Source organism: Notothenia rossii, assembly GCF_949606895.1.
Source record: "Notothenia rossii genome assembly, chromosome: 12".
Lineage (NCBI taxonomy): Eukaryota > Metazoa > Chordata > Actinopteri > Perciformes > Nototheniidae > Notothenia > Notothenia rossii.
In genome coordinates this window covers 17,158,428-17,186,402 of record NC_136911.1, presented here as the reverse complement: position 1 = coordinate 17,186,402, position 27,975 = coordinate 17,158,428, and the positions used below count along the sequence as shown (strand labels likewise).

Genomic DNA, 27,975 nt, shown 5'->3' with positions numbered 1-27,975 from the left:
TCCATCACGGTTACTATGGACTTTGGCTTTACTGGTATCCAAGTGAGGACGTGATTTTTTTGGACAACTCGTAGCTTCATCAATGAGAACGCAGAAAATTAAGCGAGCAGTAGAGCTTACTTCTCATGTGTTTGTCTCAATTACAGATATATTAGCTTTTTAGTTCGTAGTTGCAAGCCTGAAAAGTTACATTGCAGAATTTACGAAGCAATGGCCCAGAAAAGGATTCCCAAAACCCACTCCAAAAAAGGTCAGTACCCTTTTCTTGTTGGAATCTCCGACCCATGGACGCACCTCTCCCATATTTCGGTAGCATTTTCCTGCAATTTAAAGTCTTACACCTATTGGCAAATATGCGTTTATCGCAGAACGAAGGCAAATGTTTTAAATAAGTGATTTGTATATTTTCTTCAATTCGGCTTACATACCGACACGATATGCAAAAACATTGACCGCTTTCTCTGCTGGATCCTCTGTGGTTCCCACTATCCTCTTGAGGACAATGCACCTCCTGCTGGGTGTGTAGAAACAGTTTTAACCGGATGTAAAACATAATATTTCAGTCAACTAAAGACAATTTGTGTTTTTCACCTATGCCGAATTGATTAGTGGGTTGTATTTATTTATGCAAATGTTTTAATGTGTGTTATTAAAATGGTTTGCTTTGGCTCTAAACAAGATAATATTTAACTGCACGAATTTTCAATAGAGTCTGGTTAACGTTCTCGCTAAGCAAGAATTCGGGGCTAATTAAGCAATTTATTTGCTAGCAGTCAATATATCCCGAATACTGTGTTGAATTTGGCTGTCCAACTAAACAAAATGGTTAAGTATAGATAAAATAATGCTCTGTGTGACTGATAATTTGCTTGTCCAGCGGTAACATGGAAGTGAGCCCTCTAAATGACGCTAAGCTAACCTAGCTACCATAGATGATGGTTTGCTTGGCTAACAAAAGCTAAAAAGCTATTAACTTTTTAACAGACAGCAGTTAGGGGTTGAAGACTAAGTAAGACAAATCCACCTTATATTACATGTATAGGCCTGACATAAACATTAAAGGTTGTTTAATAATCAGAGCAAAGCTTCATCATGATCACATAATAGTACACAAATATTTCTGTTATTATAAATATGAGTGTTGTGAGTTCATGGACCTTCTCATCCTTATTGCTTTTCATCTTTGTTGTTACTACATTTATTCTTGTGATTCTCCCACACCCTATATTTGCACACCATTGTAGTTAAATTACATTTTGATATTCAGAGTTTAAAAATTGGGAAAACTCATTCATTTTCTATTTACATTTTTTTTTTAACTTCTAATGGTTGAAAGCTACTGGATATTTCCTATTTAAATACTAGTGTAAGCACTTGTTTGTTTTAAGGCTGATGCATTAGAGGCATTTGGCACATTTCTGTAAATTGTATATATATTATCCAGTAAGTTAAGGTCAAGCTGCAACCATCATTGATTAATTGTGCAATTCCCCTCAGTAGAGTCCAAGGTGTTCAGTTTCAGCGTTAAAGTAAGCCGTGTCAAGCACTTGAAGTATTTAAATAAAATAGGATCTGGTGTAGAACAACTTCCAAAAAAAACTTGCATTGATAAGAATTCACTTTGTGAAGTATAACATGATCTAGAGATTGCACATACTGTCCCTTTAATTCTCCCACAAGTGTGTGTGTGTGTGTGTGTGTGTGTGTGTGTGTGTGTGTGTGTGTGTGTGTGTGTGTGTGTGTGTGTGTGTGTGTGTGTGTGTGTGTGTGTGTGTGTGTGTGTGTGTGTGTGTGTGTGTGTGTGTGTGTGTGTGTGTGTGTGTGTGTGTGTGTGTGTGTGTGTGTGTGTGTGTGTGTGCAAACAAGTGTCAAGGTTATTGGTGGGCTATTCTGTCCTCAATGGCATCTCGCACACAGACACACACTCACACACACTCTAATAATAGTGTGGATCAGGTTCTGGATGGAAGAGGAGGAGCTCTTTATTTCTCTGGCACTTTATTGTGCTTCTCCTTCTTCACTGACACTATCTTTATGCTGGTTTGGACGATTCATCCTTTGGAATATTTGTATTTCTTCTATTTTTATCCCTTCAACAAAACCCTTTTTTGTACACTACTTTGTTATCTTTTGTAAAGTTTTTAAATAGTTTGGATTTTGTGTAATTCTTATTTTCTCAGTGTGGAAAATCTTTTTTTTATTTTAAAAGTTTGTTATTCTTTGCAATGGTGGTTTAGTATGCAACTATTATTGAAACTAGTACAGTCTTCCTCAAGGGCTTGGCTGTCTTTTCAGAAAGTCTGAATAGTTTTGGCACCCTTTAATTTCTAATTTTCAGACTGGAATAAAGGTTTCCATCGTATTATATTCTGGTACACATATTTGTAATTCATTGTGATGGTGGTTTAGCCTGCATTTGCCTGGTTCTGGCACCTTTTTTTAAGACATGCAACGCTACCGCCACTACGGCTCCTCCTCACCTCCTGTAGAGGAGATCAATGCTGAAAACGAGGAGGAGGAGGAGGAGGTAGAGGTGGAGGAGGACGACGAGGTGTACACTGAAGAAGAGGAGCCACTGATAGGTTTATCAGAGGAAGAGGAGGAGATCCAAGAGACAGGTAGGCCTGGTGAAGAATTTTAGATTTGACCTGGTTTGGTCTGGTTTGGTTCTTATCTTGCCTGGTTTGGCCCGGTTAGGGAGCGTTAAAGAGGAAGAGGCCCCTCAGATGGAAGAGGAGGTGCAGCCTGTTGTTCAGGAGACAGGTATGAAGAGTTTGTGAGCTCGGTTTGGCATGGATTGGTTTAGTTTGGTATGGTTAAGTGTTTAAACTGAGAAGTTAACCATAGTTTGGGTTGTCCTGGTTTACATTTGTTTGGTTTAGGTTTTTGAACTTTGTGGCATGCTTTTAATGGAAATTAAAATACATCCTGTAGCTTCATTTCAAAATAAAAGCCTTACAGTGAAATTAATTGTTTGGGTAACAAGGCATGAATTGGTTTGGTTTTGCATTGTAAGTGTGTGCTTACAAGGAGGAGGAGAGCTCATGATATACAGATGGATAACTTTGTAGTTTAGTTTGTTGTAGATAGATTGTTTTGGGTTGGCTTATGCCCTTAGTATACTTTCAATGCAAACTTAATACATCCTCTAGCTTATTTTCACAATACCAGCCTCCCAGTGTTGGGTTAGAGTTGTTTCTTGGTGTAAATTGGATCCAGTGGTTCATGGTTTCTATTTGTCTTGGTTTGGCATGTTTAGACATTGGCAGTTTCCTTTCATTCTATCTCCTGGTATGGCTTGATTTTAAATTGGTCCATCTTAAAGTATTAACAGAAAATCTGATATTTATTTATTTAATTTCATATTCTATTTCCTTGCCTGCTGACTAACAGCATTTGAAGCTTTGAATGGGTGTATTATTAAGTCTTGGAGCGTTTATATTTCCAAACTAGTACCTTTTTATGGATATTTTTCCAAAAACTAGATCATTTTCCACAGATTGACAATGTTCTGCATCAATTATTAGAATTCGTTATTGAGACCTAGAGCTCCTGAATGTACATGTATATATTTTTACTTAGGTCTTGTTTGCAGTATAAGCAGATTGGGTCGATCGGAAGTCAAATGCATTTGAAAGGCAGTTTAATTATAGTTCCGCATGCTATTGGCATCCCACATTCGGTCTATTCTTTTTTCTTCTTCAAAGAACTGGATATTCCATTAATGTTTATCCAAGACTAAGAGCTTCCACGTTGTGTTAAAAAGGATGAATTGGACCTTTACCTGGTTAGCTCCTGAAGCTCTATTGGTTGATATTCCATCTCTTGCATTAACACCTCTTTAAATAAAACATTTTAAAGACCCCATGCACACTTGTTGTACCCAGCATGTTGCATCACTGCAGAAACAAAACCTTTTAGCTTTTAGAAACAACTCGGCACCATGCTAACAATATACCAAGCTATTTCTGTTTCTGCCTTTAACATTAAGGCCATTCATGTTCATTAGATGAAGCTATTCTAGTTGTCAGTGGTGTACAAACAGCTGTTCTCTCTTTCTCTCTTTATGTCAGGGTCATGTTGACTGCAGGTCTCTCACTCTATTCCTGGGTCGGCATGCCCCTTTCTGCTCCTGCCATATTGTCTTTTTATCAAGTGGCACAATGAATACATACTTAAAAACCCTTTTTATAAGGACCTAAGTCAATTATGTTTTATATACAATATATAAGAGTGTTTTTTCTTACATCATAACTGAATAAAACTACATATTTAAGCTTTGAGATTTCCTCTTACCAGACACTGTAAAATACTGTCTTCGGTTAAATTGATTATATTCTATGCAAAAAGCATCTGTTCCAAAGAGATCCCCTGTCTAACTTTCTTCCTGAGGTTTATGAAATATTCCAAATGAATTATGGGTGTTTGTTTTTCAAATGTGAAATCTGTAAAAACCCCCCTTAGACCAATGTGTCATTTTAAAATCTTTGGCTATATAACTTTGATTTGATTTTCATGTCTCCAGAGGGAAAGTCAGTGCCAGTGGATAGCAAGAATGGAAAGAGGACGGAGAGAGGATCAGGAGGAGATGCAACAGCAGCAGCAGGAGGAGGAGGAGGAGGAGGAGGAGAAGGGGCTAAGTACTCCATGTTCACCTGGTTTGTAGTCCTCGCCCTGCTGGGAGTCTGGAGCTCCGTGGCCGTCGTCTACTTCGATGTTGTGGACTACGACAGTGTCATCGGTAAGTTAGAGGATAATTGTGACTTTTATAGGTGCAAGAAACATGCAGTCCTGGGATGTCGGGATATTAGCAGACTATACCAATACTAGGGAAATTCCATGATTCTCTCTTCTGCTTTAAAAGTCTTGAGAGTTTAATTGAATTAGATGTTATGAATCAAAATGATAACGTCTGAGATAGAAAAAAAAAAATTGAATCTTTAAAAATACGAAGTCGGTTTCTTATTTTGAGGACGTTGGCTGCTGATAGTGTTGTGTTGTCACTCAGACTCACACTCAGACTCACACTCAGACCCACACTCAGACATCAGACAGTATGTTTCAAGGTTTTCATACAGGAACCAACATCTGTCTTTATGTGGTTATGATAGTCATACAGCGCTTTCACAAGCACTTCCTCTCAGACAGACAGACAGACAGACACATGCACACACACACACACACACACACACACACACACACACACACACACACACACACACACACACACACACACACACACACACACACACACACACACACACACACACACGCACACGCACATGCACACACACACACTCTGCTGTATGTGTCAGATGACATGTTTACCTTATCTCAAACTTCACCTCCTCTGACTCACGATATGAGATATCACTTTTTTCTGTGTCAGGTTTACATTCCTGCTTTATGGAGCTCTCTGTGTTAACTGAGCTGTGTTGTATGTTCAATTGGACTTGTGTGTTTCCTCTCTCTGCTCTGTGACTAAAGTCTGTCAGGGCTGCATGATCTGTAAAATATATAACAAAAGTGAAACATCTGCAGTGTTAATCTAATTGTTGGCATATTCATTTAAAAATAAGTTCTCATGCAGCCCTGTGTCTGTTTTTAATCTGTATTCCTTTGTACTAATTCAGCCCTTTTCACAGCATAGCCCTTATGGTCTTCTTCCTCCTTCCTCTCTGTGTTTTCTCTTCATGCAGCCAGAGCGAAGGAGTTTCGCTTTAACTTTTCGGAAGTTTTGCAAGGTACGCGGTCAAGATTTAAACTGCAGTCGTACAGCTCCTCGTTCCACTGTGTGCTTCACCATATCCTCCTAACAATATCATGAGTTTACGAGGTTAAGATGGGAGGGAAAGAGTTGAACTAAAGTGAGTTTAGACTTAGTAATGAAGATGTAAAATAAACCTTGTGTAAAAATGCTGGAGTTAAGAAAGAAATGCTAATTCAAATCATCTAATGTGAATTCAAGCTAACCTGTAAAGGCACCCAATAACAGAAAAAAGAACCCAAAGATTCAGGCAGCAGCCGACCAGAACCTCTGTGTTGTGAGGGTTTAAGTTACCGTTTTTTAAATGGAGTCCGGCGTATATAAAGTGAGTATAGAAAATGACACCAGATAAGGGCTCAAGTTCCTCATACCATCCCACTCTAACACATCTAACATCACCTTTTTAGATGAGGAGATACTATGATGGTGTTGGTGTTTAGCACGTATGTAAATGACTGCAGATAGAGCAAGAGAAAGAGAAACTAAACTGTGGTTTCTTACTAAACCAAAATGAGAACATGGGAAACCACAATCTGCAGAGAGGCAGTGAACAGGTAACCTCACACAGCAGTATGTTTGCTCATCTGCAAAAAAGAAAAGCATAATATATACTTAAATCAAAAGTATGAGCTTTCATATCAAGCCATTTCAAAAATGTGTTTCCAGATGTTGTTCTAGTTGTATATTTCTAAAAACAAATCTCACTAACTTGGATTATTTTATATTGAAGTAAGCCCCTTGTGGAGATTTAGTAGTTTTATGGGTCACAAAGAGATGACAGACGTATTAACGTTACAGAGAGCGTCCTCCTCCACCACATCCTTCCTCTTCCTTCAACTTTAACCGTCTAAATTAATACTTCATGCTTGTGCTTTTTGACATACTGTTATGTGCTGCTTTGAATATGCTGTGCTATGTGTACTTCGTATTAGCAGTGTAGAAATGGATGAAATTAAGAAAAATTCAACTCCAGTAACTACACTGATTGTTGTAGACCATAAATACTTGCTTTTTTTAACTAAAGTTCCTTGCATGACTATACAGTATACATTGAATATACAGTATATGCTGTGTTGGTTAGGGGGTCATTATAATATCACCTTTTTTCATTTTCTTGTACATGTTAATAACTTTCTAATGTCTCATCTTCTTAGGAATGCAAGAAGATTGCTATACATTTGAATATATTACATTTTGACTTAATGAAACTGTGCTTAAACAGCCTCCTATTTTCATTTCTCATAACCACCTTCTTGAAAATGTTAGTGTTGTGATATTTGTGCATATCTTTTATAATTTTTGAAAATAGCATGTTACTCCTTTTGTCTTTTGGCCATAAATCTCGTATTGTTTTTTTTGTAAAATGCTCAAATGTGTGTCTCAAATTGCAATAAAGTCGCATATTCTGAAATTGCTGCATACATATCCAAAGACGTTCAAAACACTTGAATAATATCAGTACAATTCCACAGATCTTGACTAGAAAATGCTTCCTCTGTGTGGACGTAGCAATTGTTCATCTCTTACAACAGAAGATTCCACTTGCATCAAAATTGCATTAAAACAAAACATTCAAAGTTTAAAAATAATCTCATTTTCCAGCCCGAGTGGTATATTTATTGTGAGTTTTTGGTTCTCCTCTCAGGCAAACTGACGGCCTACGACACTGACGGGGACGGAGACTTTGACGTGGAGGATGCTAAAGTTCTTCTCGGCAAGTTACCTTTTTCATTTATTATATCTGTGTCTGTTGTATCCGTGTGATGACTGACTGATGTGGTTTACAGTTGAGTTGGAGTGCCTCGGTTTTAAACAGTAACCACTAACCAGTCTTCCTATTGTGGTTTACTAAAGCAGGGATTTTCTTTTGTTGCCTGTAAGAAATAAAATCGGCATCATGACGTTTGAAAATACACGAACACTAACAGTTGGAACCTTTCTGATATTTAAAGGAGGTGTTCAAAAGACATGTACTAACTTTTAATCATACTTTACTCTTTATTTGGTATTTGACAACGTATTCCTCTCAAAGTCTAACAAATCAGATACTGTATCGCATCTTTCTTGTTTTGGTCTATTCAAACGTGGCCACGCAAGATTATTGGGTTTAAAAGTCACAGATTTACGGGAAAAGTCGTGATAAATATCAGTCTTTTATTTATTCCTTTGATTATTTATTTATTTTAAATTTAGATCTTCTTTTAACTTTGTTTACATTTAATTCACTTATTTATAGAAAGTGTGTCATTTTATTTATTATTTGTATCAGACAGTCCTTCTTACAAAACCAGTCCTAATTGCAGATGTGGTTTTTAAAAAGTTTATTCGAGGAAAGATGTCCTCCGCCGTTCTTTGGTTTAAGACAGGAAGCCTGACGAGACTGAGACAGGAAGTTAAAACGTATTTATTGTTGTCTATGCTTCATATTCAACATCTTTAACTCTATCTTTCTCTTTCCCGTTTCATCCTTTATTTTATGTTTTCGTTACGGTCACTTTCCATTTTTTTTCCACCTCCCTCCATCTCTTCCTTTGCCTCCTTTTCCTTTACAACACCACCTCCCTCCCTCCTCTCTGCATGTCTTCCCTCTCTCTCTCTCTCTCTCTCGTCAGGCTTGACCAAAGATGGGGACGGTAGCCCGAACGCCGAGTCTCTTGAAGAGGTTCTTGATATTTTAGCAGACGAGGGCTCTGATTGGATGTATGGCTTCTTCACCTTCCTTTATGACGTAGTGTCCTCGCCTGTAGAGCAGGGCGAGAAGGAGGAGAAAAAGGAGGAGAAGGAGAAAGAGGAGGAGGGTGGCACGACCTCCTCTGATGACGGGGAGGTCAAACAGGTCAAACTGGACCTTCAGAACCAATAGCAGGACAGGAAGCAGAGCCCACAGCCAATAGCAAGGATCTGTGGTCCCACTACCGACCAATCATAAGGAGGGTTGGGCGGAGGTTGTAGAGGCCATGATGGACCTGGTTTCAGCTGCAGGTCCAAACTGGGAAACAGTCCTTTTTAAAAGTACATTTAAGTTACCTGAAAACACTCGTTTTGGGTCAATAAAGCCGTTAATCAGCAGGAATAGTTTGCACCTAAAATTAATATGTAAAATACATTTTCATTAATTTAATTTAATAACATTTCATTTTAAAAAGGACCTTCCTGCAAATATGTTATCGTAGCTTGGAAATGTTACATATTTTGGTTCGTGTGTATTCTCAGAATACAAATCTGAGAGATTTTAAAAATTAATGTTTAATTAATTAATGTTTTTTTATCTTCAATGTTGCTTCTTACAGTATAGGACTATACATTTGGACTTTTTTTCCAATATTTTTGTGTACATTTTGCACTCAGTTTTAGGCTTTGGTTATTTGTATCTACTAAAATCACCTTAAGAGTGCTTGACATCAAATATTTTAAATTAATTTACTAAATAATTAGTTGTTTTGTCATAGTCACGTTATCTTCATGTGACGATGCAGTTGTAGGAAGGGACTGTTTTTAAATGAGTTTGTGTGAGGGTGGATACTCTTCACTCTGACATTTAAGATTGTAAAATTGGTTCTTTCATTAATTATTTAGTTTTATATGTTGTATTAGTTTAGTTATATTCAGGTCTTGGTACAGTTGCAGGCAGGCTGTGTTGAGGACATGTGCGGTATTTTTAAATTTGACATTCAAGAATGTAAAAATGTATTTAATTTCTATCCTAGCTTTATTTCATAATTGATTTATTACACAAAATATCTGCCGTGGAAGTCAGGGGCCAGAAAAAAGTAAAAAACAACATTCCTCCAAATATCATCTAGGACCGTAACTTGGCAATGACTGTTTTAAAAAATGTTTTCTGTGATAAGTCTGTTTGCACTAATATGCTTGAATTGATGGCCCTTTCTGATTTCCTTAACACCATTTGTATATTCACAATAATGTGATTACTCTCACCTCTGCTTTTTCTGACAATTTGTGTTGCTGTAAAATGGTTCAAACCTGAATACACTGATTTTCCCATTAAGCTAAGTTGTGTTGGTCAGGAATAAACAGGAAACAGTACCAGATTAAACTCTTCGTTAAGCCATATATTGACAAAAATGTAAGTGTAAACGAAGCTAGTGAAATCTGCAATAAAACAGAATAAAAATGTTTGTTTAAATAGCTTTTTGGGAAGGTGGGGGTTGATTCTTCTTGAATGGAGTTGATTTTACGAGGCAGCACACTATAATATACAGACATACTAGTTTACATTAACTTCCTCTGCTGTTTGTCCTGTGCAGATGAAAAGAAGTTAATAGTTCCTTCTCCCAGGAAAGGTATCGTACGAAAAGTGTGTTTTTGTGACTTTCCCAAACTAGTATTCTGCCAACAGTTGATTGATCTGTGTGCTTGTACATGTTGTAGAGGACAGGAAAGAGGGGAGGAAGAGGGGTAAAAGTAAAGGTACTGTCCACTTTGTTCCGTAAATGCATGACAGCTTGATCCCAAATAACTAGTTACCCACCTTTACTAAATCTGAGAAGTGTGCATGTCACTGCAGGCTTTAAAGGAGACAATCAATAGGCGTCAATATCAAAACTTAAAATAACACAAGCTACATGCAAACAAACACGTGTCCACTCCTGCTTTATTTGCATTTGTCGTGTTGTTGTTCAGGTAAATTATTGGACTTGAAATTGTGTTTCTTTTTTAACATTTTTGTTTTATTGCTGTATGCCAATAAAACCGAAAACTTAAAGATGATTTATAATCTTCAGTTGTGTTATTGAAACCAATAATCAAATAAATATTAACTGTGATACCTCAGGCAATATACAGTGTAATTTATTATTTAATTGACCTTATCTGGTGATGTGTTCAGATGGCTTTAATTAAGCATTTGCAGTTATACTTCTAAGAATATCTATCCTTCTCATATCTCTGTTGTAGTCAACATTGCTGGTATACATAAAATATTTAGCAAAATGTTAAGTGTTTTTGCATCATGTTTCTGAGGTATTGGCTGTGTTTGAAATGGTATACTTACACACTATTCTTACTTAGTATGACATAACATTGACTCATAAATAATATATAAATTAAATGTACAAAAACGTAACTTTACCAGCAGACAATGCTTCAGTTTTTATGGTTGAATCTGTTTTGCCGTGGAGTGTGTTGTAGGTTTCAAAGCAGTCGAAAATATCTTGAATATTTAATGAATTTTGCAACCCTAATTTTGGTCAACTTTGCCTGGTGTGATGATTTTGATATTGTTTTTAGTTTTGGTAGCAAACGTTGTGTGTGTATTGTTCTAGAAGAGAAGACTTTAGAAGACACTGATCCAGAGATTAAACTCCCAAAAGGTAGATCTATCCCTCTGAATTATTATTTTGTGATTTAGTTTAATCTGTTGGTTTTAGTTTCACTTATTTATTAACGGTTAAAAGCAGACAACAAGCTCCTTTTTGTGATTTAAAAAAAAAAAAAATTGGATATTTTGGTATCTAGCTGAAGCAGAGAAGAAAGATGCTCGAGAAAACACAACCAGAGGTACGGAAATCTGCACGTTTGATATTTTCAAGCACGGCTTTGATTTAACAACTGATTGACCAAAAAGGATGTTGTTTGTGTGTGACCTTTTTTTGGAATAACAGCCATGCAGACCCACAAAAATTACATTTGATCAAACACTAAGAACTTGAGGTGGGCGATAACTCAATAAAATATATCGACTTAATATCATTTTAGCATAAATGTAATGACCTAAAGTATATGGATTTGTTTTGGCTTTTATGTAGCTGCATACAAAAATAGGGATATCCATCTGATATATATGATGCATACAAAGTTTCTTGTACACTAATAGACTTTGCTTTTAAGTGCACTTTAACAGTACAGTACCTGCATGTACTGTGTGATTATTTCAAATCCTTTCCTTGATAGTTCTGCATGATTTGGAAAATAACTAATCGCGTTATTTTGACTGATATTGCATTTGCCAAATGAAGTTTGTAGGCCGGTGCAGCTCCACAATAGAGTGGTGAAGTCCCTCCCCTTCCGGTGGACCTCCATGGAACCTTATTTCGGAAAAATTATGTATTGAAGTCAATGGCGAGAGAAAGATTATCTTTCGATCCCGTTTGAATTGTGCCACGAATTACACATGTGATGTTTGTCAATTTAAAAGATAATTTTGCAAGTCAAAAAAATAAAAATGTGTCGTAAAACTGTGAAGTAACACATTTTTTGTGTGAAATGCTCAATGAACTACATCTCTGGTCCCGCACAAGAACACACGTCACCAAGATGGCCGTCACTACTGTCTTGCCAAAAAAGGACATGTCTACCCTCACTATCACCACAATGAAACACGTCCAGAAAAATGTCATGCAAAGCTGCCTGCCTGCCTGCCTGCCTTCCTTCGATTCTCTCTGAACTGCTGATCTTTTTAATGTTTAATGTCAACTATTTGTGCAGACAGCATGAAGTAGAAAAGATCGCCGGTGCTAATGTAGCGTTAGCGTTAGCATTTCTCCCCCGGGCGGTGTATTATAGAATGATTACACCGGTGTGACAGTACTCTTCAAAGGGTTCACGAAATATGACTACTACTCTTACTGTTTAACATTTTGGGTTACTTAATGTTACTTCATGTTAAGGCTAATAAAAATGACAAGGCTAAGGCTGTAATGCTAACTAACGTGCTTGCTACTAGCTAGGTAGCTAACTTGATCCAGCCACCCCTGGCCCTTTCATCAGACGGGAAGCGAAAGAACGAGCAAGACCCATTGCTGGTATGATAACAACCTGGTACTAAGCACACAGGCATCTTGTTAAAGTTATCTTATCTTAGCTATCTCTTATTTAGTGGAGGAAAACAATTGTGACATCACTTACTCTCTCACTCTGGGATTTGTAGTCTTTCTCGTTGCATATTTTTCATAGTCTTATATTTCAACAGTTTTACAACAAACTGACTTTTTTGACATGGAAATTATTTTTTAAGATTGACAAACATCATATGTGTAATTCATGGCACAATTCAAACAGGATCGAAAGACACGTTTTCTCTCTCCATTGACTTCAATACATAATTTTTCCGAAATAAGGTCCCATGGACCGGAAGTAGATGGGCAGTATCGCCACTCTATACCTCATTCAGTTATCTTCACATACTTGGCCTTTACCAAATTGTGCTTACTGCAAATTTGGATTTTGCGCTATAGTCTAAATTTCGGTTTTGATAACATTTCGAATCATTGTGCCGCCCCTATTTTCTATAACACTTCCTAAGTTGCTTTGTGTGATCCCGCTAACAAGCCGATAAAAGGCGTGTTTGTGAGTGGTTTTCAAACTGCGGTTAAATCCAATAGCCCGGCCCATCAGAGGAGCCATTCTACGCTCTGCTCTGAAGGAAGAGCTAAGGATGATCCACGAGAAGATCGAGGCCAAAAGGATCGCCCGGATGGCAATGGCTGAGATCAAGGCCTTCCTTGCTGAGGAAGATGAGGAACATGAGAAGGCCTGGGCGCTGAAGACGAAGACGCTGGAGGAAGCACAGAAGCACCTAATGGAGATGAAGGAGAGGATGGAAAAAGAGAAGCAAGAAATGGAGAGATTGGCCAAAGAAGAGAGGGAACGACTAAATCAAGAGAGGGCAGAGATGGAAAATATGGAGAAAGAGCGCCTAGCTAGGGAACGAGAGAGGATGGAGAAGGAAAAAGCGGAGAGGGAACAACAGGAGAAAGTTAGAGTGGAAAGAGAGAGGGCTGAAAAGGAGAGGATGGAGAGGGAGCGAATCGCAAAAGAGAGAGAAAGAATAGCCCGAGAGAAGGAACAGTTAGAGAAGGAGAGACTTGAGAAGGAGAAGATCGCTAAAGAGAACGCGGAAAAAGAAAGGCTAGAAAGGGAACGCATCGCTAAGGAAAGCGCTGAAAAAGAGAGGCTCGAGAGGGAAAGCCTTGTTAAAGAAAAAGAAAGGATAGAAAGGGAACGCATCGCCACAGAACGAGCCGAAAAAGAGAGGCTGGAGCGGGAACGCATTGCCAAAGAAAAAGAGAAGCTGGAAAGGGAACGCATCGCTAAGGAAACAACAGAAAAAGAAAGGCTAGAGAAGGAACGCATCGCTAAGGAAACAACAGAAAAAGAAAGGCTAGAGAAGGAACGCATTGCCAAAGAAAGAGCTGAAAAAGAGAGGCTAGAGAAGGAACGCATTGCCAAAGAAAGAGCTGAAAAAGAGAGACTAGAAAGGGAACGAATAGTTAAGGAAAGAGCCGAAAAAGAGAGGATAGAAAGGGAACGCATTGCTAAGGAAACAACAGAAAAAGAAAGGTTAGAGAAGGAACGCATCACAAAAGAAAGAGCTGAAAAAGAAAGGCTGGAGAAGGAACGCATCGCCAAAGAAAGAGCTGAAAAAGAAAGGCTGGAGAAGGAACGCATCGCAAAAGAAAATGCCCGAAAGGAGAGGCTGGAGAAAGAACGCATCGCAAAAGAAAGAGCTGAAAAAGAGAGGATAGAAAGGGAACGCATCGCCAAAGAAAGAGCTGAAAAAGAGAGGATAGAAAGGGAACGCATCGCCAAAGAAAGAGCTGAAAAAGAAAGGCTGGAGAGGGAACGCATCGCCAAAGAAAGAGCTGAAAAAGAGAGAATAGAAAGGGAACGTATCGCAAAAGAAAATGCCCGACAGGAGAGGCTGGAGAAGGAACGCATCGCCAAAGAAAGAGCTGAAAAAGAAAGGCTAGAGAAAGAACGCATCGCCAAAGAAAGAGCTGAAAAAGAAAGAATAGAAAGGGAACGCATCGCCAAAGAAAATGCCCGAAAGGAAAGGCTGGAGAAGGAACGCATCGCCAAAGAAAGAGCTGAAAAAGAAAGGCTAGAGAAAGAACGCATCGCCAAAGAAAGAGCTGAAAAAGAAAGGCTAGAGAAAGAACGCATCGCCAAAGAAAGAGCTGAAAAAGAAAGAATAGAAAGGGAACGCATCGCCAAAGAAAGAGCTGAAAAAGAAAGAATAGAAAGGGAACGCATCGCCAAAGAAAGAGCTGAAAAAGAGAGAATAGAAAGGGAACGCATCGCCAAAGAAAGAGCTGAAAAAGAGAGGATAGAAAGGGAACGTATCGCAAAAGAAAATGCCCAAAAGGAGAGGCTGGAGAAGGAACGCATCGCCAAAGAAAGAGCTGAAAAAGAGAGGATAGAAAGAGAACGCATCGCCAAAGAAAGAGCTGAAAAAGAGAGAATAGAAAGGGAACGCATCGCCAAAGAAAGAGCTGAAAAAGAGAGAATAGAAAGGGAACGTATCGCAAAAGAAAATGCCCAAAAGGAGAGGCTGGAGAAGGAACGCATCGCCAAAGAAAGAGCTGAAAAAGAGAGGATAGAAAGAGAACGCATCGCCAAAGAAAGAGCTGAAAAAGAAAGACTGGAGAGGGAACGCATCGCCAAAGAAAAGGATAGAATCGCCAGGGAAAAAGAGAGGGTAGAAAAAGAACTAATAGCCAAAGAAAAGGATAGAATCGCCAGGGAAAAAGAAAGGGTAGAAAAAGAACTAATAGCCAAAGAAAAGGAGAGAATGGACAGGGAACGCATCGCCAAGGAAAGGGCAAGACTTGCTCAGGAGAAGGAGAGTATTGAAAGGACAAGACTGGAGAAGGAAAGGACGGAGAAAGAGAGAATTTCAATGGAAAAGGCGCTGATGGAAAGGCAGAGGCTTGCTAGAGAGAACGCTGCTCGGGACAAGATGGAGGCGGAGAGACTGGCAAAGGTAGAAGTGAGGAAACCAAACTCTTCCCAACCAAAAGCTCCAACAGCTGAGGAGAAAAGTGAGCGACCAGTAGTAAGAAAGGCGGTGGAAGGGAAATTGGCCGTGAGTGCAAAGAAAAAATGACCCCAAGAATCAAGGTTTCTATTTCGTAAATTAAGCTAGAAGATAGTAGGGAGCGGGGGGGAGGGGAGGATCGTTCCCTATTTGAAAAAAATATAAACTGTACATTTGTGTCATCACTGAGCAGGTCAGCTTTTATATCCTGTGCTTCTCTAGTGTAACTACCTATGGAAATACAACCTGCTGATTGGTCTGATTTCTACTCGAATCTTTTCAGTATTCAACATCCTTTTGTAGATTTGATGATTTTAAATCTGGACGAAAATCCTGAAATGTGTTTGGCAGATTTCTACCCAGTTTCTGGTCCGTTGCATGTTTGGTTGATTTGGTTTTATTTGGGTGAGGATATCAGCTAAAGCAGGGGTCTGCAACCTTTTTGACCAAAAGAGCCATTTTGCTCCTTTTTCCCCCAAATATTTTTGTCTGGAGCCGCAAAACATATTTCATAGCTAATAAAGTTATATTTATTGTTATATCAGACAAAAAATACCGGGTTTTTTGCATTTATTAGGCTATTTATTACATTATATAAAACTGTTAACCTCTAATAAGAAACAAAGAACTCCTATAAGGAGAATTACAAATAATACACAGGCCTACTTTAAAATAAATTAAACACAGCACTTGGGGAGTCCTCTGAACATTTGAAGGAAAAACAAATATTATTAAAATGGGCCCACTTTGAAATAAATAAAACATATAGCTGCACCCTAAAAAGAGTTAAAGGTAGGGTAGGTAAGAATGAAGAAACCAGCTCGAGTGCGCTAGAATTTGAAAATACACAACCGGAAAAAATAGGCCTCTTCCTTCAGACTTTCTTACAGAGTCCCTCCTCCAACACATACGAACCCGCATCATCAATGAGGCCACGAGATAAGGTTGTGCACAGATGGAAGGCTGACAGGAAGGTAGGCCATCCAGTTATTTTAGCCGGGCCGGCTCAGATGATTGGTCATGCTTTTTACAGCGCTACTGCTTCCAGAGATGAATTTTTGTATGTATTTATTGTCAAAGCATTTAATATTCATTGCTATCGGGACGTTAAGAGCATTCCATGGAATATAACAAAAAGTGTTTTCTGAAATAAATTACATACCCCATTGATTTATGACTGAAGATCGTCAGCTGTCTTCCTCTCCCGTGTTGTTCCTCGATACGTAAAGGCTGCAGCACCTTTGACAACTTCTCTCTAGATAGCAAACATACCGGTAAACCAGCATCGTTTGCTGTGAAAGCATATAACTCTGTCCACACATAATTAAATCCTGTGTTCCTCCGGTACTTTTCTTTGATTTATCCATAGTTCGCTCATCGAGCCGGGGGGTCTCCGCGCGAGTGCCTCCAAGAAAAGGCGCTCGCGCGGGACCGTAGCAGGATGTGACGCATATTTTAGTTGACCTAATTAAAACCGTTTTGTTTTTTATTTATGTATCACAGTATCACCTCAAAACACAAGATACGAAAAATTTTCAACCGTGCAACAAAATACAAATAGTCCTACAAGTACTTTTATTTTATTTCCTTCTTATTTTTGTCTAAGCTCAAGGGAGCCAGAGCAGAGGGCTTAAAGGGCCGCATGCGGCCCGTGGGCCGCGGGTTGCCGACCCCTGAGCTAAAGCAAGCAAACCCTTTTGTCATATCTCATGATGCAAGCGTGAATATCTTTTTTGTGCAAATAGTTCTGCAGCTTTGATCAAATGTGAATGTAATATTTATTGAGTTTCAACGTTTTTAATTTATTTTGAAAAATCTACTTTAGATTGATCCAAAACCCAAAAACATTTGGCTAACATTCAAACGCTGATGTCATTACTAAGCATTGAGTGTTTAAAGCATAGATGTTCTGTTTGGATTCATCAATGTGACATTATCTCAAGGTTAATAGTTTGGTGAAAGTGTCGTCTTGCATAACACAGAAACTGTGTTTAGACTGTATTTGAATAGTTTTCAATGTGTGTGCTGTCATTTGAAACCTCGTCATTGTCCACTTAAGGGATTCATTTAATGATATTTGAGAGTATTTGTGTTTTTTTTCTTTTTGTGCGATATGGTCATGTCTTTGGTTACTGGCTTTTATCTTTGCGTGATGACGGTTTATTAGGATTTATATTTCATTACGTTTTGAGCATTATTTAATTATCAGTAATGTAGAGAAAAGAGCTGGGTCTAAGGGGGGTAAATTGTGTTTTCAAATAACAAAATGACTTATATTCTGCTTTTTTGCATCCTCTCTGTAAAACTTTTCCTTCAAAGTGTGAGAAAATCTGTGGAAAATAAATGTTGGTTATCAAATTGTGATATGTTTGTCTTCCTTCTTGGTGATAACTGAGATGTAAAAGTAGCTTGATAATGTGTGGAGGGAGTACGTGTTGCCATTACCTGCAAACCCTTTCATTTTAACATGAGTAATGAACAACACATTCTCCTTCCTTTTATTTAACGTATCTCCCTCCAACACAGCTTCCTCCTTTCTTATCTTGTTTCCTTCCTAAGAAATATTGTCCGGCTGCTGTAACTCAATACTTTCTCTTCCTTAAAGTAAGAAATGGAAGTTTGTGGTTGATGGATATGTTGAATTGGAGCACATACTGTTTTCTTTAAGGCACTGGCCCACTTACCTGTAAACCACCATCAGTCATAAATGGTTTTTGCATTTCCTGCTGTTTTTGTCTTTCTTGCCTTCTTTATCACACACGTATACACAGTGTGGGTTAAGACTTCTGCGTCAGCTTTTTACTTTAGTGAAAAATGAAAAAAGTTTGGTTGCATGGTTTATTAAAGGCTATTGTTCCAATAAAGGAAAAGTAAATGTTCCTTTTATTTTACTTTCATTTCATTCAATCAAATGTGAAAGGATTCTTTTGAAACCCAAAGTGTATTCCAAAGAACACATTTTGAACAAGTCTAATGTTCATTCCCTGACTGCCACCATTAAAAAGATAGTCTACTTCTCCATAGTTAGTGTTTTACTTAGAGTAGATGCAGTTTAGACATCCAAAAGTTACATTTCAGTTTAAGTGTACACTCCATTAAGCTGTATTTACGCTCTTTTTAAAGACTCCAAAATCCATTGACAAAAACAGTTATTTTACCTTGCATAACACAGTAGCTGCAGGTCTACCAAAAGCCACACTTCAAGACATCACAACTATCCCTAGAATTGAACAGTTTGTTTATTTATTTATGCTTTATTTTGCTATATATATCCTAAAATACGAAAGGTGTGATTAAGTTTGCATGTGGCTGATTTTATTTTTGCACTTGCACCTACCACACAGGGTTGAAGGTGGCTGAGAAAACACATGTGGAACATTCACCTAAGGAGAAAAAGGGTGAGACACACACGCACACACACACACACACGTCTATTGTCTCCGAGACAAATAAGCTGACTCAGACCTGATGATATCTGGGTTTCTGTTTCAACTGGTTCCTACATTTTTTCAGAAAGCTGTGTTACACACACACACACACACACACACACACACACACACACACACACACACACACACACACACACACACACACACACACACACTTACTTGTGCCAGCTCCACCCTGCTTCAATTTCACATTGACAATAAACTGAAATACAATGAAGCTACTTCATTTTTGTGTTTCTTTATATGTCTACTGTTCTACATCTCAGAGGCAAATACTTAATACTGAAATACATTTTCTTTAGTTTCTTTACAGAATCAGACTAATTCAAATATAATCAACAAATAAATGATGATATTATTATATTAATAAGACGTTATTGTTCCCCAGGGGATGCAAATATTACCCAGTAGCACATCAAGTAATGTAAATGTGTAATGATTTGTCATCTTATCGATTATTCCGTGGACAGAAACATAAATTAATGCATTTAAACATTTATCAGGACAACACCTCGAAAGCCCCGTTCAAGGAAATTAAATGTATATCCTATATTTACCTTGTCTGCCTGCTTTCCTCTCTTAAAGTTTTAAAAACCAAAGAAGCAACCAATCAGCACGCAGCAGCGCCAAACACCGTCACCCCAACACAGGAGACAGGTGTGTGTTGTTAACATATTAACAGATATAAAGTAAGTTACATACCATAACTGAATGCTGATCAAATATATTTTTTAATGAGTACAGTGTATTAAACGGACGTTCATAATTGATTTCCAATGTTTATTTCTCTCTTTTTAATGTCAATAATCATATTATATGTATTGTTATTTGTTTGTTTATTACTGTTACTCTCAGTGTTTACATTTCTGTTATTTGTTAGTTTCAGCGAGCAGCCTTTCATCTGTGTACAATGATGATGATGATGATGAAGGTATGTACTAGATAAAGACAGAATAATAACAATTAGTGAAGAATAAAGATATTTCTCACTAACTGATGAAGAGCAGCTGCTTTTTTATTATTAAACGCTGTGTGAGCTGCTGTGTCTTTGAATGCTGCTGCTTTGTTGCACGTTTCCTTTATTATTTGCTTGTTTTAAAAAAACGTATTGAACATTTCTATTGTATATGAAATGCTTGTGCCTCACTAATACAAGTACAATACGTGATGTGAGAAAGGATGTCAGGTGTTAAGGGATATTTGTTAAGTAGACATTATAACTATGTCATTCTCTGTTTACCTGCTGCAGGACTAACTATTAATAAATACGTACTCAGAATATTATAATTATTTGTACACGTTAGTTTAATCTTGTTTGTTTCTGTATCTCCAGCTGCTGTACCTCTCCCTCCAATGGTGAAAGATGACTTTGTGCCAGGTACGTGAAACAGTATTCGAATCTTTGCAGGAAAAATACTTCACCAAAAGTACTGCATTCACTTAAGTACAATTATGTCAAATGTAAATGTTTTTATAACATGTATGTTTTTGTTACAGATGATCCTAGAAACAGCCTTCATCCTTATGGTGAGTAAACTCTTCTTCTCTGTTCCCTGCTTTTTACGTTTACCTTTTTTTCGAATAATTCACTTTTTTGTCTGCTTATTTTAGACGGTGAGGCTGAAACCATAGACACAGCTGGAGGTGAGACTTTGTGAATTTATAAACTCCAATATGAAATGAGCAGAAGGAGATGTTGTAGGAATGTGTTTTATCAAGTGGACTACAGGGCAGTGGTGGGAGAATTATTAATATTCTTGACTTTAGTCAAATACATTATAAATTACTTTAGTGACAATAAAATTATCTAAAATGTCTAATTAAATACAGATCTTGAGTAAATGTGATTCTGTCTCCTGCTGCAGTTCTAGTAGAGGAGAGGCTTCCAGAGGAAAGTGTAGGTGAGTCTAACAAAATATAAATACATCATATAAAACTCAATAATAATAAAGAAAAAGAGTTTAGGCCAAATCATTGACTTAATATATATACATATTCTTTCTCATCCAGTAAAATGCAGGTTAAAAGCCCAAAATAAAATGTTTGTTGAATGTTTAACTCACTGGGAGCCAAATCAAAGCACTAATAGTGTCGTAAAAAAAGTGATTCAACCTGTTTTGCAGCTTCTGGACATAAACATTTCTCACACCATCACTGATATCAACATCTGCTCTGATAATACGTGTTGTGAAGTGTGTTTTACGTGTTAATGATTCATATTATTTTCTTTTTTCTATATGTTCTGTTGCAGAGCTTGGACAGGACTTGACGAGCTCCAAATTCACCCAGGAAGCAGGTACAATGTTTAAAGATAAAGTCTCAAATACGGGTCATTGTTTCTTTTAACATACAGAAAGGAAATATAGAAAACGCTGCCTCTCTGCAACACACTACTGTAATGAGTCACTATAGAGGAATTTAGTTTAGAGAAAACGATTCTGAATTTATAAACTTGATTGTTTTTTTCCGGTCAGATTCAGCTGTGGACACAGAGATCCAGACTGAGCCTCTAGCAGAACCAGAACCACAGAAAGAAACATCAAAGGAGACAGAGGCGGAGGGTAAACACACACACACACACACACACACACACACACACACACACACACACACACTCAGACTCAGACTCAGACTCAGACTCAGACTCAGACTCAGACTCAGACTCAGACTCAGACTCACACTCAGACAGGAGCAGTAGAAAGCCACCATCTAGTGGCCAGCAGTAAGATGACAGCTTCACTATCCATAATTATCAAAGTATATAAACTACACTTTATACTCAGTTTTGTACTAAGTATTCAGATCCTTCACTGCAGTAAAAATAATAATCGTATAGTGTGAAAATATTACATTCCTGAACATGGTGGGCATTAAATGTTAAAGTGTCTCTTTCGCTGTTTTTAAGAACCAACAGTGAAACAGGCCGAGGAGAAGCTCAAAGAAAAAGGTAAAAACTGATTTGAATCAAACACATGAACAATGCAAAGTTATGCCTTGCATTTGATTCCACTGATGCTCTTTTTTTTATTGTTTGTTCTTCCATACTCTCACATCTAGCAAAGAAGAAACCAAAGTTTTTTAATAAGTTTGATAAAACCATTAAAGCAGAAATCGACGCTGCAGAAAGACTTCGGAAGAAGGTACAGACCTGACACAGATTCTCACCTACAAATCAACCAACGTCAAAAAAATGGTGCTAAACTCAAGCATAATAAAGTTTATAATTGATGCATTTATTTGTTCTGTTTCCATAAGGGGAAACTGGATGAGGCGCTGAAAGCGTTTGAGGCTCTGGTGCAGAAGCATCCTCAGAGCCCCCGCTCCCGCTACGGCAAGGCTCAGGTACAGTACTGCAATACTGCAATACAGGGAGCTTGTACTGCACGGTAAATGTGTATTCAAACTAAATATATTTAGCAGTGCCTTTTTCCATGTCTATGACAAGACAAGACAAGACAGAACAAAACAAACACATTTTTATTCAAATATGACCAAATTCTCGTTTTATTTTCGTATAAGCTCATGGGAAATATAATACATTACAGAATTATAGTTTTTTTCACTCTATTGATGTATTGCCTCATTATAATCATATTTCTTATAACTTAAGGAGGACACAAAGAATAACAAATGTTGACTGCCAGGTTGGTCAAATCCCTTAAATGAGATGCTTTGAGGTGTCGTAAACTTGAAGTATGGCGAATAAAAGCGACTTAAACCAAAAAGCATTCTTGTTTAAATACAAATCATAAAATACCTGCACATTCTGACACCCTTGTGTTCTGACGCTGCGTTAAACTGATGTGTTTCTGCAGGCCGAGGACTACCTCGCGGAGAAGCAGCGCAGTAATGACCTGCTGCAGAAAGCCATCAACACGTACAGAGAGGCTGCAGAGCTGCCCGACGTGACCTCTGACCTCCTGAGGGCTGCGCTCAAGAGACGCGCCGAGAGGCAGCAGTTCCTCGGTAATACTCATTATACTACTACTATCTGTATTAAAGTACTGCTACTAAAAGCCTCTTTCACACATGGAACTTGTGTCCACTGTCTTTAGATTATTTCCAATTATTTTCTTGTGTCCCCGAATATATTCAGTCCCTTTTATGTTTTGCTTTTAAACTTTATCCTCTAATTTTATTTACCTATTTTAACTCTTATATTGTCTCTCATTATGTTCATTCATTTACATTATTTCCTGTGTCTGTCAGGTCGGATACGTGGCTCCCTGGCGACTCTTGAGAAATTGGTGGAGATCTTTCCAGAAGATATCGATCTGAAGAACGAGCTGGGTGTCGCTCACCTTTTGTTAGGAGACAACAAGGGCGCCAGGAAGGTGTTTGACGAGGTGTGTTTGTGTGCTGTTATACACACCTGACCCTACTTGTTTTAGAAGTGTGTAAAAGTATTTGTTCCGTCTCTGATTGGTTGTCTTTTTGCTCAGGTTCTGGTGCTGGAACCCAGTAACGGCTTCGCTAAAGTTCACTTTGGATTCATCCTGAAGTCAGAGAACAAGATCCAAGAGAGTATACCATACCTGAAGGTAAACACACACACACGCACGCACGCACGCACGCACGCACGCACGCACGCACGCACGCACACGCACACGCACACGCACACACATTGTATATTTACATGTCCATGTGAAATTGTGAGGACACTTGTTGATCACGTTTACCTGAACTGGTTTTGCATGATAAAATCATAACTATCATTCCTTCCTGCCTGCTCTGTCCCTGCAGGAGGGTTTGGAGTCGGGGGAACCGGGAACAGATGACGGACGTTTTTATTTCCATCTGGGTGACGCCCTGCAGAGAGTCGGAGACGACTCTGTGAGTAACATTGATCCACACACACCTGTCAGATAAATCCAAACAAACCTTTTGAGTGATGTAGATCTTTAATAAGTCCTTAAAGGGCATTGTATTGAATTAAATCAATTTGAAGAAGATCTTTAAAAAGTCTTAAAAATGCTTATTAAAATGCCTTTTGACATTGCATGGTTGAATCTCAAAATATTTGTAGTTACGCAGATCAGGCATAACAAAAATTCTTAAGAAGTCTTTGTTCTTACTTACCGTAATTTGTAGTGACTGGTTGTTTTATAAACTAAAATACACATGGAGGACTAAAGCTGCCAATGTTTCAAATTAATTATGACTGGAAAAACTATTAAATGTACCTAAAACAATATTACAAATAAATGTATGCATTAAATAACTCATTTATAAAAAATCTTAACTAAGTATTTTTTCCCTTACTTTTTTTCCAGTTACTAAAAATGTTTAAAAAAAACGTAAGGTCCAACACCAACTAATGTTTTGCTTTATTACAATATGCTTCTGTCTGTGTTTCTGTCTGTCTCTGCAGGTCTATCACTATCATATCAACTTGCTAAAGTCTCACATCAAATCTTACTGATCACTTCTTTTTTCCTGCAGGCCTACCACTGGTACGAGCTGGGTCATAAGCGTGGTCACTTTGCGTCGGTGTGGCAGAGATCCCTGTACAACGTGGCAGGTCTGAAGGCTCAGCCCTGGTGGACCCCTAAGGAGACGGGATACACCAACCTGGTGAAGGTAAGGTTGGTTTAAAGTGTTAAAACACTGGTTTTATTCAGTAAAAGTGTTTGAAACCAGAGCTGTGTGTGTGCGTGTGCGTGTGCGCAGACGCTGGAGAGGAACTGGAAGACGATCAGGGACGAGGCTCTGGCCGTGATTGACCAGAACACCGGCTCATTCGTCCCGGAGGAGGAGAACCTGAGAGAGAAAGGAGAGTGGGGACAGAACACACTTTGGCAGCAAGGTACTCATATAAATATACAGAGAAAAAAGAAGAAAAATAGTAATAAATGATAATATCAATGTAAAGTGCAGCAATAATGAGGGTTGAATGTTGTGTGTTTTAGGAAAAAAAGCAGCAGCCGCCTGTCAGGGGGTCCCGAAGACCTGCGCACTGCTGGAGAGATACTCAGAGGCCACAGGCTGCAAGAGAGGACAGGTACACACACACACACACACACACACACACACACACACACACACACACACACACACACACACACACACACACACACACACACACACACACACACACACACACACACACACACACACACACACACACACACACACACACACACACACACACACACACACAGGCACATGGGACTAATGATAATAACATTCCAGGTTATATTACTACAAAAAAAAGGACCGTGTCAGAAAAACATCTGCCTTTTTTAATTTAAAACAGGTCTCTTATATTTGGGTCAATATTGTTTGTGGTCGGATGCTGTTGAGTGTGCCATGTGCTGATCTTAAGGATTAAATTGCTAAAAATATCCCAAAGTGTTTGGATTTAAAATGAAATCTATGTTTTTAACCTTTTAACGAGGAAACATATCAACACAACTGTTTTATTTGATTCTCCTTGTATATACCTTTTTCATTTATTCCTCTTAATTTGTTTATTTAATTGTACTTTTAAATATATTTGCTAATTTTTAAATGTTTTTTTTAATGTATTATATAAAATATATATTATTATCTGTTAATAGAAAGAATAATACATATTCATAAAAAAAAAAAACTTCATATTACTCAAAGACACTTAATTTAAAATGTTAACTTATCATTTAAAAATACACACATTTTTAAGACAGAAGTGCATTTATCGAGTTTAAGTGTAAATAAGGATGGTGTGTTCTAATCTTCCTGTGTGTGTGTGTGTGTGTGTGTGTGTGTGTGTGTGTGTGTGTGTGTGTGTGTGTGTGTGTGTGTGTGTGTGTGTGTGTGTGTGTGTGTGTGTGTGTGTGTGTGTGTGTGTGTGTGTGTGTGTGTGTGTGTGTGTGTGTGTGTGTGTGTGTGTGTGTGTGTGTGTGTGTGTGTGTGTGTGTGTGTGTGTGTGTGTGTGTGTGTGTGTGTTTTGTCTCTGTGTGTGCAGATTAAGTTCTCTGTGATGCAGCCAGGGACTCATGTGTGGCCCCACACCGGCCCCACTAACTGCAGACTGAGGATGCACCTCGGCCTCGTCATCCCCAAACAGGGCTGCAGGATCCGCTGCACCGACATCACCAGGTACTGCTACTTCCTCCCCCATCACCTTCTTCCCTGTTTCCCCTCATCTCCATAAAATTGAATTCAAAAGAAAGAAAGCATGTGTGTAAAAATATTGAAGTAAACTGCATCTCATTAAGGCAAGGTGCTTTAGGTTATTTATAAAATATTTGAGAAAGGAGGAGGACGTCACTTCCTTCTACTCCCTTTCTGACATTGAAGGGATTTTTTAACAAGGGAGATTCCCTTATCATTTTTCAAAACATCTGTAACTTCTCATCTCTCATTATCAAACATTTCAATCATAAATTTACAAGAAAATAAATCTGGTATTCTCTCAGATTATATTTCTAATTTAACAATTAACTTGGAGAAAAACTCCAAAGTCTCTGATATTAAAATAGTATATCTACAAGAACATATTTTTTGAATATTCTCTGAAAATAAATGATCTCCCTGTACAGATGTTTGTTTGAGAAACAAACAAATCGATGTTAACGGATCGATGTAAACGGATCGATGTTAACGGATCGTTTTAACCTCGCTAACTTCTGGTTTCTTCTTCCTGTGCTTCTTCAGGGAGTGGGAGGAGGGCAAAGTCCTGATCTTTGACGACTCCTTCGAGCACGAGGTCTGGCAGGACGCCGACAGCTACCGGCTGATCTTCATCGTGGACGTGTGGCACCCCGAGCTGACGGCGCAGCAGCGGCAGACCCTCAGCCCCATTTAAACACGCGTACACACCCCTGGTAAGAGTTTCACACACTCATCGGATTCTTCTCCTCCTGTGGATAAACTGATACAAACTTTGAGGAGAATCACGACGGAATGCGGACGTTTTTTAAACTTTTTTTTTGTGTGGATAAACTACTAAAATAGTCTGAGGAAGGACCGAAGCATCAGACTGAAGGATGGAGTTGAAAAGTAACTACTGACTTTACAACCTTTCACAGAAAAAACACATAATACGGTACGCCTTTTAGCCCAGAGTAACCCTGTTTGGATCGGGTTATTCATGTGATGGATTTAAAGTCTTCTTACTGGATCTGGAATATTTCTGTGGGGGGAAATGGACGTCATCTGCGGAGCCATTTTCTTTCACAAACATAGAGATGTTTCTTAGTCAGGAAACAAACACAGTTCTCTGGTGTTTCATACAACAGAATATAAGAGCCATTGTATGTACATTCCAAGATTAAAGTGTTACATTAATGAGAGGATAACTCCTTTACATTCAATTAGTGAATCACAGAAAAAATGTATAAACCTGTTAGAAAATTCTTTTGTCTTCTACAATTAAAAATAATTTTTGTATTATCTGAAATTAAAATCTGAAAATACGCAAAAAACTCTGGCAGTTAAAAAAACTAAAGGCTCAAAGGAAATACTTTTTGTATATTCTCTGAGATTCAAAAGTATAACATTTAGTAGAAAATTATGTTAAATTTGCATGAAAATAATGCTCAATTTTCTGAGAATAAGGGACTCTTACATTCTTGTAAACCAACCACTATAATCTTGGGAAATATTCATGTTTTCTTTCGTTACTTTGCGAGTTATTTCATGAATTGACCACTCTTGGAATATCCCAAAAAATGCTATAAATGAACTACTTAAATCCCAATGTTTCTTTCTCAGAATATTACACAGGCTACATATTTTGGTGTCACTAATAAACCATCAGAATATCTTGCCACGAAAAAAAGGTTTAGATTATATTGTATAATATAAAATAATATTTTCATTTCACTTTAAAATGTCTCACACCCATTTAAGATAAAAAAAGCCTTAATTTCTACCACAGTGCATTTTCTTTCAGTTCATCAGTTTCACTTTTTCATCCCGTTTGCACAGAAAACACAAGATGTTGTCAAAGATGATTTATATTTATATAAAAAATAAAAACCACTAAACAAAAGTGT

The 27,975-nt window shown here is 38.0% G+C and overlaps 1 protein-coding gene across 8 annotated transcripts; it reads left to right on the top strand.

The window, feature by feature from the left end:
• On the top strand, positions 1-27,971 carry LOC307026577 (aspartyl/asparaginyl beta-hydroxylase). 8 transcript variants are annotated; one of them, XM_079662090.1, is made up of 29 exons: positions 1,927-2,618; positions 2,698-2,763; positions 4,526-4,741; positions 5,700-5,744; positions 7,413-7,481; positions 10,036-10,071; positions 10,160-10,198; positions 11,053-11,100; positions 18,890-18,943; positions 19,580-19,651; positions 19,881-19,925; positions 20,328-20,372; positions 20,492-20,521; positions 20,606-20,638; positions 20,860-20,895; positions 21,246-21,290; positions 21,469-21,555; positions 21,900-21,941; positions 22,052-22,134; positions 22,250-22,336; positions 22,810-22,960; positions 23,204-23,340; positions 23,437-23,535; positions 23,738-23,827; positions 24,437-24,574; positions 24,665-24,800; positions 24,904-24,995; positions 25,941-26,074; positions 26,633-27,971. In XM_079662090.1, the coding sequence occupies exons 1-29, from the start codon at positions 2,447-2,449 to the stop codon at positions 26,781-26,783; spliced, it is 2,478 nt and encodes an 825-aa protein (XP_079518216.1). In that variant the 5' UTR covers positions 1,927-2,446; the 3' UTR covers positions 26,784-27,971. The 8 variants fall into 8 exon arrangements, with proteins under 8 accessions (XP_079518214.1, XP_079518211.1, XP_079518210.1 ...); XM_079662089.1 differs by having other exon boundaries at positions 1,928-2,618; positions 19,875-19,925; XM_079662091.1 differs by lacking the exon at positions 20,860-20,895 and having other exon boundaries at positions 1,928-2,618; positions 19,875-19,925.
• The last annotated feature ends 4 nt before the right edge of the window (positions 27,972-27,975 follow it).

What these genes read in the sequence shown, in the direction of transcription:
- LOC307026577 (XM_079662084.1), top strand. Translation starts at nt 2,447, where the DNA reads ATGCAACGCTACCGCCACTACGGCTCCTCCTCACCTCCTGTAGAGGAG. An exon ending in GGACTACGACAGTGTCATCG is followed by an intron (nt 4,742 to 5,699) that starts GTAAGTTAGAGG and finishes CTCTTCATGCAG; the next exon opens with CCAGAGCGAAGGAGTTTCGC. An exon ending in AGTTCCTTCTCCCAGGAAAG is followed by an intron (nt 10,072 to 10,159) that starts GTATCGTACGAA and finishes TACATGTTGTAG; the next exon opens with AGGACAGGAAAGAGGGGAGG.